Below are 16,760 nucleotides of genomic sequence, written 5' to 3' on the forward strand. Positions count from 1 at the left end.
ATGTACTCCCCTTCAGAGTGTAAAATCAATTCGAATTTTCATGCTCTCGGTTATGAGTAAGCTTAATGTTCATTAAACGTCATCGTAGAGTTTCATTTGCTATTTGTGGTATGGTGGTTATATGTGGGAGGAGGTGAGATGGTTCCGGTATGTTCTATGTTGAGGAAATCATATCCATATGTTGTTGTTGGGTATGTTCTTATGGACATGCTAGGATTGCCTAAGTGTTAGGTTATGTTAGGTGCTCACATGTGTATGTTGCTAAATTTCCTTTCGCTTAATTCAACTTAACCTTGTGAAATATTTCTTGCTAATTCAATCAAATGCATTATCCTTGGAGTCGGAAATATACATACCCATTTGAATAAATCTTGCAAGTATCATCGTACTCATCGTATTTTATTGATTGTTTTTCAAGTGAAGTTTAGGTGCTGGCTATTGTGCCCCACTGAAAGCGGTGTAGTGATGAGTAGTTGTTATAATACGACTAACCTCGGTCAGTTGTTTTATGGGAAAATGATGACACCAGTCTTTAGATTCTTTTAAATATTATTCCACTCGGTTTATGTATAACTGTTGACGATGACTATTAGATAACTACCATATCTGAGCACCCTAGGTTTTCTCATAATTTTCAGAGCATATCTCTATCTTCGAGAAGGAGATCCCTAGAAAAAAAGGAACCCGCCCGTAGGAGCCCAGGGTATCTCGTAAACAAGGAATTTTGTCTCCAAAAAATAGGAAGAAGAACTCCAGAGAACGTACGATACCCCTATATATATATACAGAGCCTAGGGCCACTGTGGAGGACAAGTGATAGAGAGATACAAGCCATTAGAAGTCACACAAGCCAGAGCAAGTCAAGCAAGGAAGTCGACAACTAAGTTTAGGTCTATCTAGACTAGCCACCCCCCTTGTAACAGACTCTATTAGGCCCACTCATGGGCAGCCCGACCTGACCTGGCTCATCCCGACCAGTGCATAGGGTTGGGCTCAGGCTTAACTTTCCAACTCGTAGATTTTTTTGGGGCTAGGCTCGGGCTTCAAAAATAGGCATAAAACCTGAAAAAGCCTGAGAAAATCCAGAAAAGCCTGAGCCTGGCCAAAAAAAATGTTGTTGAGTTGGGCTCGGGCCTAGAAGCCTAGCCTGGCATCGGGCTTAGGTCGGGCTCGAGTTTGTGGGTTTCTTGTTGGGCTTTTCAAAGCCCAACCTTTGAATAGGTCAAGGCTCTGTTAAATAAAAAAATAGGACATATGGGTATTATCCTAAAGAAAGCCGAACCTGTATAAAAACCCCTCTGTGTGTCATGTGATTTGTCTACTCGAAGCATCCCCTCTTCATTCTACAAATTCATAAGATTGGTAATTCACCAATCGTCGACAGCTGGCGCCATCCGTGGGGATCATGGAAATAGACATTGAAGATTCTACACAGATCATGTCGTTGACTGCACCGGCACTGAGAACTGGTTTTTCGGATGAGGGGTTCTATAACAACTTTACCCCTCCCACTAATGAACCAATGATCGATCTGATGAACTTCGACGAGGAACTCTCCAGCGATGACTCAAGTGAAGAGGTAAGTAGATTTATGAATCAGTCGCCAAGGATTACGACATCGAGTTCAAACTACTCAGCTGCCAAGACAATGATGAAGTCTTGTTCACCACAAGACAGGATCCTCCCCTGCAAACTCCGACAACATGGTTTGTCAAGATACCAATCCAGAGCAATCCGACGAGAAATCCATGATGAATCTAGACACTTCTTCTAATGGAAGTTACCCTTGAGAAATCTTCGCCATCGAAGACAGGGGTGATGATCTGGGTAATCATGACGACGATCCAGCAAACGTGTAGGACCCTCCTGCTCCAAGGACAGGTCATGGCTAGCTAAACACACCAGCCCACAACTTGAACCTAATGGAGCGCCAGTTTTACCATCTCCAGACTATCAATAGTGGTTAAGCACTTCAGATCTATGACCACTAAGAGAATCCTCCTTCTACAAGAGGCCCTCATGCATCCTCCAAATACAAATCTTGCAACCCTAGCCAGTAAGGACTGGATGAACTCGACGATAGACTTGACAAAAGAGGTCATCATCTAGGATGAGAATTCTCACTTAGCCTTAGCCGGAAACAGTGTTAACTGGGGTTGATGTAATCCCCCATCACAAGACGTATCGGACTCGAAGAGGCGTAACCCCCAGAACAAACCTTCTCGGGATGATAGCTGGACGAATAACAGCCGCCGAGCCTCGCCAATAAAGGGTCATCCGATCAATGACTTACGTGAGGTCATCGATAGCTGGCAGAGACATCCGAGGACCCTTGAGGGGGCTTTGTCTACCCCTCAGCAATCCAATCAGGGGTCATCTGGTCACCGATCAAATCAGGGCCGATCCCTGACCCCTATGGGTAGAATACCTGAGGCCGTTGGAACTAAGTAGGGCACCATCAACGAATGTCTCGCCTTCTCTCTAGATCTACGGAACGTAAGCTGGCTGGTAAGGTTCTATCCCGGGACGATCGAGAAATACAGTGGAAGTACAAATCATGTTAAGTTTCTCCATATCTATACCACGGCCATCCAAGTAGCTGATGGTGATTATAAAGTAATGCCAAATTAGCTCCCTACAGCCAAGGTTCACAAATTTGTTTGACATCCAAAAATCGGAGGTCGGCGATTTTCCAAAATTTGCGAAGATCGAAAAATGCAGTCGAAATTCGACTAGAATTTGGCTGAATTCAACCAGTCATACTGGTTTGACCGAGGCAAAATTTAATCGAATCGACCATTTGGTAACCGGTCGAATTCAACCGAAAATCTACCAAAAACCAACCACATTTCTTTTGTGGTCGAAAATTGCTCGATTTCCTATGAAAACCGCTTGATTTCCATCAAAAACCGTTTGATTTTATCGAATTTCAGTAAAGTTCAAGAAAAACAAAAAAAAAAAGCTCAACCTTGTAAAATCGATAACTAATTCATCTGAGCTTCAAATCAAGTGAAAAAAATTTGGTTGGTTTCCTTGTAACATTATCTACATGATAAAATTATTTATACTCATGAAAAGTTGTATATTGTCTATGAGAAAATTCATTTGCTAAACCTAGTTAAATACATAGTTAATTATTTGCTAATCCAAAAATCATGAAACCAATCTTTTTAGACTTCTTACATGATCCTACTCTATCTTCTAAAAATACATGAAATCATGAAATAGTTATTGTAACTTGCAGGATTGAGTAAATGTGTTGCAAATAGATTAATTCATAACTAATCCATCACACCCCTAAAATTAGTGAAACCACTTTTAAGAGTTTACTTAAACAATACTTTGTGTAGGAAAAATAATGGTAGACTTGACAAAGTTAATTACAGTGCCTTTTCTTAACATGTTCACTTTACGCTTATGAACTTTGTAAAAATCATGAAAAATAATAATAAAACTCTAAACGAAGTGAAACTAATTTTATAGATCCTCTTACGGTACGCCCTATACACAAAAAGTATGTGTTTGCATGTTAATATTTTCCTTAGCGTGAACCCTACTAAATGAGTTGCATGCTTTTTTGTCCAAACTTCCTCTCCATGAAATATAATGCTAAGGACAATATTTTTGAAAAAAAAAAACACAGAAGGTCTTAGAATTGTTTGTAGTATTTTTAGAATTTTTTGTGATTCTTTAAAAGAATTAATTTTTTGAATTCAAATTCGAAAACTGGTCAAATTCAGAATTCGGTGTGGACTGAATTGGCTGGTTTTCATGATATTCAACCAATTTTTAACGAATTTTCGAACACTGCCTACAACCCTTGAAGGGGTGGCTATAATATGGTTGACCAACCTATCGTCAGGGACAATCTACTTATAGAGCAACTTTGCGATATATTTCGAGCTAACTTCCAGGGTATATATATTCACCTCGGCACGAAAAATGGCCTCTACCTTACGCATACTCAGCCACAATGCCTCGAGAAGCATACTCAGAAACCTGGGGGCTTGGTTCCATGATTTGTTCGGAACCCCTGTAATAGCGCCTACACTACTCCGAAGTAGCAAGGGTCATTGCTTGTCGACTTAATTTAGTATATGTCATTTAGGTTTGAGACATTAGATCTACAATAGTTCGTGAGTCATTGATAACCTCTGTAAGTCTCAAGTGTAAGTGCTAAGAGTACTTTTAGTAACAATAAAGATAATATTGTATAGGGAGTTGATCAAATTCTTTTCCTGCTTTACTTGTCTATTAGCGCATCTTCATGCCCAACAACGGGATAAGTTGCTTCTCGGGTTCCTCATCCCAAACACGCGCCCAATGCGGCGAAAAGTTTTTCTCAACCCAAAGGTAATATGAATTCTTCTTTCTTGTATTACTTTTCTTGTCTAGACTATCTACCCGGAAAAGACCTTTCTAGACAAACAGGCAAGAACTTAACAACTAGTTGGTACTGGAAACCAAAAATAACATATTATTTACCTTCTGAAAGCATACTCCAACGAGAAGAGAATGATCATTACGTTGTGAACTTGGAGTTGCAAAAAGGCTCCTTATCGCGTTCGACGAGTGACCGGGGGCTATAACTCCTCCCACTCAAGAGGACCTAAGGCTAGTCATAATAAGCGCTCCGACTAGGGATTAACGTGTCCCAAACTAATTGAAGGAAAAAATCACTAAGAAGATCATGATATGCTATCAAAAGCATCCAACACAAAGTACTCCCATAAAAGAAGCGTGAAGCAAGCAGTTGCCTACGCACTGGCCATACTGAAGACCCACCAATGAGACATTAACACCAACGTCCTCCAAGAGGGTTTCGAGGACAAGTTGGATGAGATGTCGATGTAGAAGGTGGAGGAGACGACTGGGACAGCCAAAGCCTTTGTGGATGAGATGGACTTTGAGGTCATGCTCTCGCCGTTGTTTTTCCTTTTTCTTTTACCTCGTGGTCTGTAATAAACATGTGGTTGTAATAAACATGTGGTAGCCTCCACTTGGATACTGACCTTGGCAAGCACCTCCTGGAAGACGTCAAGAGCCGCAGCGAGTTGTTGGCGGGCAACTAACATATGGGCCCCCTCCTAAGCAACAGTTTCTCAGGCCATCAAGAGTTCTGCAGGGCAGCGTGTTAAGATGACGAAGTGAATGAACAACAAGTCAGAAATACCAGAGACATACCTTTCGCCTGGCCCTCTAGTTCGATGATCGCCTTTTCCTTCTTGCCGGTCACCTGGGAGAGTTGTTGGCGCAACATAGTTGCATCTTCTTTAAGCGTGGCAACTTAGGTGGTCACTCGTCGGGCCTCCTCATGGACTCTCTTTAGTCGCACTGTGTACACCTGCAAAATCTCAAGTCAGTACTCGTCATTACATCAACTAAGTAATTGTTTTGCAGGAAAACTCTCACCGTGTAGAAGGATAAGAAGATGTTATCTAGATAGCGACCAGGAGGACCTCCAATGATTTGCCACTAAGTCAAATCCCCGGGCAGCCCATGCACCAGGTTTAGGGGAGAGCTTGGGAAGCCAGAGGATCACCTTCCTAGATGTTGGCTACCAACGCTGGGGGCTCGCTAGGCCTCCCCACATCTCCCTTGGAGGAGGTGGTGACTAGGGCTTGGGAAGGCTGAGGCCTATGGGCTGCTGATGGCACTTTCGGTAGCTTGTAGAAGGATGAGTTTGAACAACGTAGTCCAAACAACATTGGAAGGGAAAACATGTCATACTTGAGCAGCTTCTTGACTAGGGAAGGCTTCATTGGGACGAAGAAGGATGTCGACCTCTTGAGCATCTTCTCGGGGGTGCCTCCTTTGCTCCCCAAAGTTATTAGGGCTAGGGGAGCACCGCCCAACAAGCCCATGGGAATGATCACCTTCCTATGGTCCTGGGCTGAAGGCTAATATCACCCAAAAATTAAGAATAGCATGGCTACAAAAAATATGGATAAAAGCTTAACTTACCAGAGTTGGGGCCACTATCGGGGTTGATGCCAGGTGGACGGAAGAAGAGGTGGCTAGAGCAATTGGCATCGGCGGCCTAGAGTCGCCTGTCGGTGAATCGATCTCCACATAATCGTCACCCTCCAGCGTCGTGTTGCTGCCAAAGGATGCGACTTGCAATGCACTGCCACCGCTCCTGCTCGGACCCGTGATCCCTGTGATGACGACTTCATTCGTGTCTGCATTAGGGGCTCCCACGTTCTCAGCCTCCAGGTCGGGCTACCCATGCCCGGGAAGCTGTACGAGTCCGTGATTATCACCGTCATAACTATGACTACTCAAAAAAGAAAAAAGAATCGAGAAATGAGAAGGCTCGTGAGACTTACCAACATGATCCTCCCTTGAGTATCGGAATCCATCTCCATGATGGGAACCGGGATGTTTGAGCGGCTGGAAGAAGGGATTAACTTGAAAAGGAGCTTGGTCCTCTTGTCTATGACCTCCGGTGAGACCATTGCATGGAGAGACAATTGATTATGAGGATTAATGCTATTGATGTTTTCAGTAGCTATATTACAATACTTACTCTACTTTAGATAGTCTAAATATGAAATAAAGTCATACATAGATAGAAGATTACAAAAGTTACTCTAGAACTCGACTTTATGCTTAACAATTCTAATTTGCAATTCATAAGTAAAACTAAGTCAGGACATCAAGACATAAGGGATGCTTAGCTTCCAAAAGATATATGCTGTATCAAGTTGATAACCAGCAAAACCACAACTACTAGGCAAAGGAAGTCACTACAATTCATAAGTAAAACTAGAAAGGTGTAGAGAAGAAAATACATCGACATTCATATTATAAAAAATACTTTTTTTCTCAAGATAGTATACAATAGGATTGGTTATATGGTGTTTAATCAAATGAAATTCGCAATTGCAGAATTAACACAGTATGCGAAGGCTGAGAAAATGGAATGATACACTAATTAACAGGAGGGATTATAAGTACCTTACCGATAGTCTTCATAGCATTTAGGGTAGTAACTGCATCTTTTACTTCCGGAATGACAGAGCCAATTAGCTATAGCACAAACTATGGTAAACAAAATAAGCCATGTTATTCAGCAAAATACAAGCAAAGTAGGGAACTGAGAGTAGAAAAATGCAACAAAATTCATATCGCTAAAAAAACCTTTAATGTATCGGCAAGCTACTTCCCTTCCTAAAAAATCTTAACGAATAGAACAAAATTCATATGGCTAAGGCCAATGCCATCATTGTCAGTTCGGCCCTCTCAAACCATCAAACTGTAACCCTCAACATTCAACAATTCATATATATCTTGCTTATACATACATCTAATCAAATGGGCGAGCCTAGGTGGAACATGCAGGAACTCAAGCACAGCTTTGGCGCCTAATATGCGCCTTCCGAGTTCATCCACGGCCATGGCTTCGCTAAAGACTCGTATCTAAGTTTCCCAAATAGCTGAGTGAAGCTCTGAAACTCCATAACCAAAACAAATCAGAAGTCAATATCGATGGTGATTCGGTTGACAGTCGCTAGTCAGTGCCACGCCGCGGCCCGTGGGCAAGGTTCTCTGAGGGACCGGCGATCACAGGTCGGCAAGCGGCAGCATTCCGAGATGGGGGGTGGGAATTTGGGACGACGAGACCTATGCAGCTTTACAACTCTGCGGCCTATGGCGTGCGACTAGGCCAGTAGCTGGGCCTTTTCTTGCTTGGTGGCCGTGGGGTAGGAACTACTTAAAAAAGGGTCGAAATTATAGGATAGTCCGGATAGGTCCAGGACTATCCTGTAGCTCCGCCCATGCAGCGTCCTCACTGCAGCTAGCTGAAAATTGAGGATAAGAATGGAGAGGCAGCAGCACATCAAGGAGGTGGGGAGGGCCAGCAACATGCATTTCCCTCACTATTAGTTGTGCTATCCAGCGTTGTCAACCCAACTATGCTCTCTTCCTTTCGTCAATCAACTACCCAGATCATCTGAAGAATGAGTGGGATGATCTATAATGCCATTACTGACGAGTTCAAAATTGATCATTTCTATTTCCATGTCAAAACATTCTACCCAGAAGACTTCCTCATCCAGTTCAACTCAATAGAGCTTCGAGACAAGGTCCTTTCTAAACACCGGATTACTCCTCCCAACTTTTTTGTCCTCGTGAAACCATGGAATGGAAGCGTGTACTCTCATATGCTTTGCCAGTGAATGTGAAGGTGACATAGAAATACAAGGGATGCCAGCACACCTACGCTCCTTTCTCCCTTTTGTTGGATCGAAGAAATCTACCTTCTAGCTGAAAAGAATAAGAATATGACTGAATTCAGTGTCGAAGCATGGACATCAGATGTAACAGCAATCCCATCGAATCGTTGGTCGGCTATCCCAGAACCTTACTATGGTAATCGTCTCTATGGAACCCAGCGCCTTATCAGAATGTTTCGTAAATACTTGGTGCATTTCAAGACAAAAATCGAGAAGCCACCATCACCGGAACCATGGATGAGCCCAGATAGGTATCTAACGGACAGTGGCCACGAGGGCATTCCAACCGATTTAAGTGACGATCCAGGTATGTTTTATAACTTTATAATCATTTGACGAACTCATACGCATATTTTTCATAATCTAACAATGTGATCCTATCTTTCAGATGACTTCTTTTAAAACAATGGATAAATCATCTTAATTAGGTATCTAATATCAGCTTTTAACCTACTATGCCAACAGTACTGTATCAACATGTTTAGTTCAGTATATAATTTTATCCGATCAACGTATTAAGCCATTGGGCACATAAATGTTGTTGAATGCTCTTTGTTGATCACCATCTTATAGTCATGGAATTAAATCAAATTGAACAAGAATAACAGTACAAACTTCTTATTTCATTTTCTATTTACTATCTCTCCAAAAAAATAGTTTCACCATTACAGAACACCACATATATCACTACTGAAAATGTATCAGTGCTGGTTCTTAAACTCACGCGCACGAACAACAAATGAGGAGCTAATAACTGATACTGATACATCAGTGTCAATTCTAGCTATGAAACGGTATTGATACTGAGTATCAGTGCCGGTTCTAGTCATGAACCGCTATTGATAGTAAGTATTAATGCCGATTCTGGCCACAAACCGTTACTGATTATTGCAACTATCACAGTTTATCTTAAAAAATTTATAACTTTTCCGTATGAAATCTGATAGGGAAAACTTTATATCAAAATTGTAGAACTCGACGAGATCTACAACTTTATAGTTGAAAACTTTTTAATTTGAGATCATTTAAGTATCCAAATTATCCTAACAAACTTTTAGCCGACCACCATTGTCAATTGACACCATATCTTAAAATAATTCATAACTTGTTTATAATAACTCGGATGGGGAAAAACTTTAAAAATTGTAGTTCTCGACGAAATCTTCAACTTTATAGCTGATCACTTTTTGATCTAAGATCATTTAGATGCTCAAATAGCCATTCAAACAATTGATCAGAAGATGTAAAAGGATTAATTTTGCTATTATAGTTAAGAACACATGAGATGTGAGATGGTTAGAGGGTCACGTGCGCGAGAGAGGAGCTGCTGTGAGGTCATGAGTTTGAGTCCTGAGAAGCGCATGCGAGCAAAAATTGCAAAGCTATTGTGAGGTCAGGTGAGTACTGACTAGGTGAGCAGTGACTCTAGTCATGATTTTTTTTTTTTTTTTGCTTTTTCAGCCAAAAAATATTGAATCGGGGACCGACTTATCAATACCGATTAGAGTCATCAACTAACACTGATAGTCCACTTATCAGTGTTAATTGGAGCAACCAACGACATTGATGGGAATTTCAGTGCCGGTTTCATAATCGACACTGATAGTCTGTAATTATCAGTTTCGAGTAATAAGTGTCAGTTTAAAACCCGTCACTAATGATAATTCTAAACCGATGCTGATGAGAATTTTTGCAGTAATGTTTGCACTGCTCAAGCAGTAATAAACAGAAACTTACGACCCCAATAAGATTTGTTCTCAGTTGACCTGTAATCTAACTTCTATATTGCAGAGCAAATACATGTGTAACCCATCTCTCTGTGATCAGCTACTTAGGGCGCCCATGAGAAAGTAGAGGTGTTAAAGGCTCAACTGCAGAGCAATTTTGTTTTTGCAATGGTCATAGTACTGTTAACCTAATAAGAGCCCACTCTAGGTTTCAATAGGTACTATCAACTATGTCGATATGCAAATCCGTGTCCCTATATTTCCTATCTTCTTTGTATGTAAGCATGTATCACGAACCATGTCGTTTAGACTATATAACTTATTGTTGAATTAATAGTTAACGGTTCTTTGTTCAATAATCTTCTTTACTATATAAAACATGAGTTAATTTTCACTCACATCTTTTCTTACTCTCCTCTCATCTAATAAAAACCTCTAAAATTTAAATAATTTACTCACTTTATCATCCACTCTTGTCCTTCGGTCTTCATACCTCGTTACCGGCTATGGATATGAGATATGTTATATTAATAAAAATAAGTAAAGAAATTAGGAGAAAAATTAGTGGATAATCTCTTCTCTTTTTTTGAATCCCATCTGAAATCAAATTACGATATCGCTCCTGACGTATTCGTTCGACAGCGCTCCTATGATGCATCCACATCTCTATATCTTAAGTTTGTGTTTAATATTATTGTATCCAATATTTATGTTTTTCTTGCAACGTACGGACACTTAGAGCGTGTTTGTTGTCCGTATCAGGGACATTTTGGCTTTGCATGTACATATATTCATGCGGAGAAGGTCATTTGGTTGCCTGCATATATTATTCCTCCTTGCATCCGCGAATACAACTATACGATTGAAGTCTGATCCAGTGTATACGCTTGAATTGAGCTTCTTTATTAAGCCTGGTTAGGTAAATGTATTGTATTTACTACAATGTTGTGCTACATTTGTCCATACAAATAACTAAACAATTTTATATGGTCATTACATCTATACAAATAATCAAACAACTTTCTTTTCAAAATTACTATATTCACTCAACCTGTTCTCTACTCGTTTAAAATATACAATAACCCATACGAAGAGCATCTCCAACCGACTACTCATATTTGATCCCCTATTTCTCTTATTTAGGGACTCCTCATTCAGATTCCATCCCATATTTCTCAACGCGTTCCAACCGACCCCTCATATTTGACCCCCTATATTCGAATCACCTCTATTTTATTAATATTTGGTAACTCTCTCTCTTCTCTCTCCCCTCTCTCCCTCTCTCTCTCTCCCCTCTCTCCCTCTCTCTCTCCCCTCTCTCCCAAATGAGGGGTTGGATGAGGAGTCCCTAGATGTAGGAGGTGAGGGATGAGATTTGAGGGTTCCTCAGATAAAAAGGGTCAGATAGAGGGTCGGTTGGAGACCGTTTTTCATCGTTTTTTCCTCAAATATAGGATAGGGGTGAGAAGAAGGCTCGGTTGGAGATGCTCTAACTAACCTAACACACCCTAGCTTCGTTGATGTTACCGTATCGTCTTCCCTTCTGTAGTTCTGTTTCCTCTGCTTCTTTAGTGCTGGACTGCCCCTTTTTGGTTGGGAATTCGAAGGTGGGGGGGGGGGGGGGGGTCGCGTCGTGGTCGCGTGGGAGCTCCCCCTCTCCTGCGCCAAGATCTGTCGCCGCCGTGCCCACTCGCCGGCGCCCGCAAGGTGAGGCCCCTTCTCCTCGGCGTTGCAATTGCAAGGCCTTCTTCTTGTTGACACTCTCGGCTCGGGACATGCTCGCGTAGCGGTACGGAAGTACAGTACAGGACGACGATTTGTTGCATCCTTGCAATCTAGCATGCATCTAGCGAGCGATTTTGCTGTGCGGGACTCCTATTGAGCAAGTACAAATTCATCTGGATTTTGAACATTTCAGAATGCTCCCCTTTGAGGTCAATTGAAAGATTTATCTATCACGTTCTGTTTGCAGCAGTTGTTCGAGCTATCGCCGACCTAGATCCACTGGTCCAGCTGCCACTAACAGCTGAAAACGTCGAGTTGGTTCTGGATGAAGTGCGCCCGTACCTTATGGCAGATGGAGGAGACGTCGCCTTGCAAGAGATCGACAGGAATGTGGTGAGGTTGAATCTGCAGGGAGCATGTGGATCGTGCCCAAGCTCGGTGAACACAATGAAGATGGGCATTGAGCGGCGCTTGATGGAGAAAATACCAGAGATCGTCGCAGTTGAACCTATTACGAATAAGGAGACGGGGTTTAAGCTGAATGCACAGAACATTCAAAAGGTATTATTTTCTTTTTTCGAGAATGCACAGGAATGCTGCGTATCAAATATGATAGGACAAAAAAAAAAAACAGTTTTTACTATCATGTGTAAGCTCAGCAGAGATTATTACATGATATTAAACCATCCAGCTACTGAAACACATCAATAGCATTGAACTAGGCACTCAGCCAAAAGCCCAAAACAATTTGTATCTCCTTGAGCCCATTCCTAGGTTTCTTCTTTGATTAGCAGAACGGGATGTGAAGAGCTGTTCCTGACCATTCACTAGCTCCGTCCAGTCTTTGTCGGAACTTGAATCCAGGTAGGCCCGGGACTTGAAACACCCTTGAATTGCACTCCTTCCACCGTAGCCATGTCAACAGCATCACCAGCATATCGAAGCCCTTCCTCCAATCCTTGCAAACTCTGTTTCTCTGATTCAGCAACCATTGTTCCAAGTATCAGGACAGGGTGGACTTCAGTGTTGCATTGCACCAGGAAAGTATCAAATGTGAAATCTGCTTTGCAACCACACAGGAGATAAGTGGGTGTCAATGGTTTCTTCTTTATGCAAGCATAACGGTCAGAATACTGGACGTGGCAAACTTCTGCAACAAAGTCGATCAATTGTCCAGAATCTGGGTCTGACAACTTCTGCCGCACCCAAAATTACTTGGAAAATGGAAAATGCGGTACTCATTGCTCTCAACTATTGTCCAGAATCAATTGTCCAGAATGGTTGAGTTTATTTAACGCACTCATTGCTCTCAACTATTGTGCAATTTTGAGTAGCAAACAGAGCGAGATAAACAGGAACTGTGTCCTTGAACCGCAGCAAACAATACTACAGCGTTCATAGGTCAAAATCGAACTAATGTTGAGCAATATATTTACAAAATTGTGCAACTATTTACGCATATCATGTATGCACAGAAAAGTCATGGTGGCAAGTGGCAACACTGTAAGATGAAAGAGGAAATGTTTGGTATGTTCATGGTTCAAGATAACAGGCGTCACACCATTCTTTCAATTTTCTTCTGGTCCATTTGAACCAAAGACATACTCAAATTGCAATCAATTGCTACATCAGATAGCTCCAGCGACTGAAATCTGCTGGAGTATCAGCGGTATGCTGATGTGCTCTTAACCGTGAGCACGGTTAATTAATTAGTTTTAGGCTATGAAACACAACTTGGGAGCTCATTGAATCACAGATCCTGCATAGAAACGAAAGCACGAAATGGATCTGATCTGACTCCATCAATCGGCATCAGTCGCGATGGCACACAAACAGAGAAGCAACAAAATAAACGAGGAAATCGTTCTCGCATCAGTAATACACCAATTGTCAAGAAAGATCACCGCTGGTTCTCATCTCGCCGCAGAGAAGACTGGATTACATCCGCAGGAGCGGGGTAGAAGAGAGACAAGAATCACCGCCCGGCGCCCGGGAAAGATCTCGGGGACCCTCTGTCACTCGCATCGGATCCGAACAGAAACACAGAGAGGGGCAGGAAGAGTGGAGAGATCCAAGAACGGGAACCGGTCTAGGCGACGGAGGGGAGGATCCGGGACCCGACGAGGTAGGCGAGGAAGCCGGCGAAGGCGAGCAGGAAGGCGTAGTCCACCGCCACGAACAGCGCCGTGGACCCGTGCCTCCTCTTCCCCGACGCAGCGCCCGCTCCGGCGCTGAGCTCCTTGGCCGCGTCCATCTTGCCCTCTCTCTTTCTCTCACCTCCTCCGTTGACGTGATGTGCCGGAGATCGGGGCGGTGAGGTGGTGGCTCGCTTCGCGGCGGCTGCTAGCAGTTGTAGATGTACTTTTTTTTGTATAAATGTGAATAAATAAGATTACTGGTGCCAAGCACCTGTGGCCTAATGGATAAGGCGTCTGACTTCTAATCAGACGATTGTGGGTTCGAGTCCCACCAGGTGTGACTTTTTCATCGTTTGTTTCTTTTTTGAGATACACGCTCGTCGCTTTGATCCTAATCCAACAAACCAGCAGCGCTCCATTGTTTCCCGAGCACTCACGCCCAGACATGTCGCCCTTCCCTTCCCGACCGGCGCAAGGCGTTTGGTGACGATTGGGGACTGCGATCTGTGAGCGGTCATTGGAGCCTCGGCGCATAGCGGCAAGGCAATCGCCTGGTGGTGCTAGTCGTTCGGTAGCCCGAAGCAGGAAATCCTACAGTAGCAACGGCTAGTGGTGCTGGCGATTGGACGGCAACAAGGAGCCTCTTTGTTTCTACTTATCCAAGTTTCGAATTCAATGAACCATTGAAGGTAATTCGAATTCTGGGAATGCCCTAATTCAATGAAAGATACTATGTGGTTGTTGTTTTAAGTCGCTTATCATGTGCCTAAATGTGTAGTGATGGAATCAGTCATGTCCTTGCAAATGCATCTAACGAATGAGGATGGATTAAGTTCACCCAAAAAGACAGGGATCATTCCTCTTTGTGTAAGGGTTATGATTTTTCATATGTTCTTTGATTTAGTGATTTATGCAACATGTGCTTATTGTGATTCATTTGTTATGTTGCAGTGTTCATCTTATGTACCCGAATGTGACGAGGAATTTAAGCCTAAAGTAGGTATGGCATTTGAAGGTATTGAGGCTGTGGAGGAATTCTACAAGTCCTATGCACACCGCGTGGGTTTTTGAGTCCGTGTTGGGTAGCAAAAGAAGTTACAAAATGCGGCAGTACGAACCAAGCGCTTCTTGTGCAATAGGGAAGGATTAAAAAAAAAAGGGTAATGAGAATGTTGATCCCTCTAAGAAAAGGCATAAGATTAAGTCCAGTAGATGTGGTTGTCAAGCGCATATCTTCGTCAAGCTATGCGGTGATAACACTTACAAGATAGACTCATGGGTTGAATAACACAATCATGGTCTTGTGCCTCCCGATAAACTTCATTTGATTAGATCAAATCGTCAAGTCAGTGAGAGGGCAAAGAATACATTATACACATGCCACAAAGCAAGCATAGCCACCTCCCAGGTATACAGGCTCCTTCAAGTCAGCGAGGGTGGGTTCGAGAATGTTGGATGCACAAAGAGAGACTTACAGAATTATTACCGTGACTTAAGGTATAAAATTAGGAATGCAGACGCTCAAATATTTGTGGCCCAGCTAGCTAGAAAGCAAGAAGTCAATCCAGCTTTTTTCTATGACTTTGTCGTAGATGATCAGGGTAAGTCGGTGCATGTGTTCTGGGCAGATGCAATAAGTAGGAAAAACTACGGCCACTTCGGTAATATATTATCCTTTGATTCTGCATACACCACTAATCAGTACAACATGATTTTTGCACCATTTACAGGAGTCAACCACCACTTGCAAAGTGTGTTTTTTGGTGCTGCATTCTTAGCAAATGAGCAAACTGATTCATACATTTGGTTGTTTGAGAAATTCCTTAGAGCAATGGGAGGGGTAGCACCTAGACTCATAATCACCGATGAAGCTAAGAGCATATCAAATGCTATTGTTGCAATTCTTCCAAGCACGGTTCATAGGTTATGCATGTAGCATATCATGGAAAAAGTGCCTGAAAAGGTTGGTCCGGCAGTTAGAGAAGACCCTGAGTTTTGGAATAGGATAAACTTGTGTGTTTGGGGATCAGAAACCCCAGCTGAGTTTGAGTCACAGTGGAGTTCTATCATTTCAGAATTTGGGCTAGAGGGGAACGAGTGGTTTGCTAACAGATTTGACATTCGAGAGTCATGGATACCAACTTATTTTATGGACATATCTTTGGTAGGCATTCTCCGAACCACGTCAAGGTCGGAAAGTGCAAATTCGTTTTTTAACCGTTTCATTCATCGCAAGCTTGCTTTTGTTGAGTTCTGGCTTAGATTTGATACAACATTAGAATGCCAGTGACATGAGGAGTTGATGGCGGATAACACTAGCATTCATACGACACCTCAACTTATGACACCGTGGGCAATTGAGAAACAAGGAAGTGTAGTATTCACATATGCAGTGTTTGAGCAATTTTAGCGTGAAGTTATTGCCGCAAGAGACAGCTGTTGTGTTCAAGGTATTTCAAATGATGGCAATGTAAAAGTTGTGTCCCTTAGAGATGGCCCTACTAAGGTTAGGGAGGTCTGTTACGAAACGAAAACCATGATAGCTGATTGTTCATGCAAGTTATTTTAGTCAAAAGGTATCCCATGTCACCATATTATTCTAGTACTGAGAGGTGAAAATCAAAACGAGCTTCCCGTGTACTACATTATGAAAAGATGGGGGAAAAGGTGTAAAAGGTACAGATACACTTAACAAATTGTTGCATAGACATCTGAAATTAGTATCACTGATGGAACTTATTTTCTTTGTAGGGAGAGTATTTATGATGACCAAGGCAATCCACTAGAAGAGAAGCCCACTGATCCATTGGATGCAGCAATGAAAAAGAAGATTTCGACTGTATGCAATAAGTTTGAAGATCTCATTCAAATGGATAAGCACTCAATTGAAGGAATTGAGTTCTTAACCTCGAGTGTGTTCAACCTTGAGG

The 16,760-nt window shown here is 42.3% G+C and overlaps 1 protein-coding gene and 1 non-coding gene across 2 annotated transcripts; both read left to right on the plus strand.

The window, feature by feature from the left end:
* The first annotated feature begins 1,405 nt into the window (after positions 1-1,405).
* Positions 1,406-12,403, plus strand: LOC133905679 (nifU-like protein 1, chloroplastic). The gene is made up of 3 exons (XM_062347444.1): positions 1,406-1,579; positions 11,575-11,674; positions 11,943-12,403. Exons 1-3 carry the CDS (start codon positions 1,406-1,408, stop codon positions 12,401-12,403), a joined length of 735 nt encoding a protein of 244 aa, XP_062203428.1.
* A 1,694-nt stretch (positions 12,404-14,097) lies between these two features.
* Positions 14,098-14,170, plus strand: TRNAR-UCU (transfer RNA arginine (anticodon UCU)). The gene has a single exon. It is a non-coding gene; the product is annotated as a tRNA-Arg (tRNA).
* Positions 14,171-16,760: the final 2,590 nt, after the last annotated feature.

Source organism: Phragmites australis, chromosome 23 (assembly GCF_958298935.1).
Source record: "Phragmites australis chromosome 23, lpPhrAust1.1, whole genome shotgun sequence".
Lineage (NCBI taxonomy): Eukaryota > Viridiplantae > Streptophyta > Magnoliopsida > Poales > Poaceae > Phragmites > Phragmites australis.

Excerpts from the sequence above, each read along its gene's own strand:
- LOC133905679 (XM_062347444.1), top strand. The coding sequence starts at position 1,406 with ATGGAAATAGACATTGAAGATTCTACACAGATCATGTCGTTGACTGCA. Across the intron at positions 1,580-11,574 it reads GCGATGACTCAAGTGAAGAG|GTGGGGGGGGGGGGGGGGGT; the intron begins GTAAGTAGATTT and ends GGGAATTCGAAG. Across the intron at positions 11,675-11,942 it reads CACTCGCCGGCGCCCGCAAG|TTGTTCGAGCTATCGCCGAC; the intron begins GTGAGGCCCCTT and ends TGTTTGCAGCAG.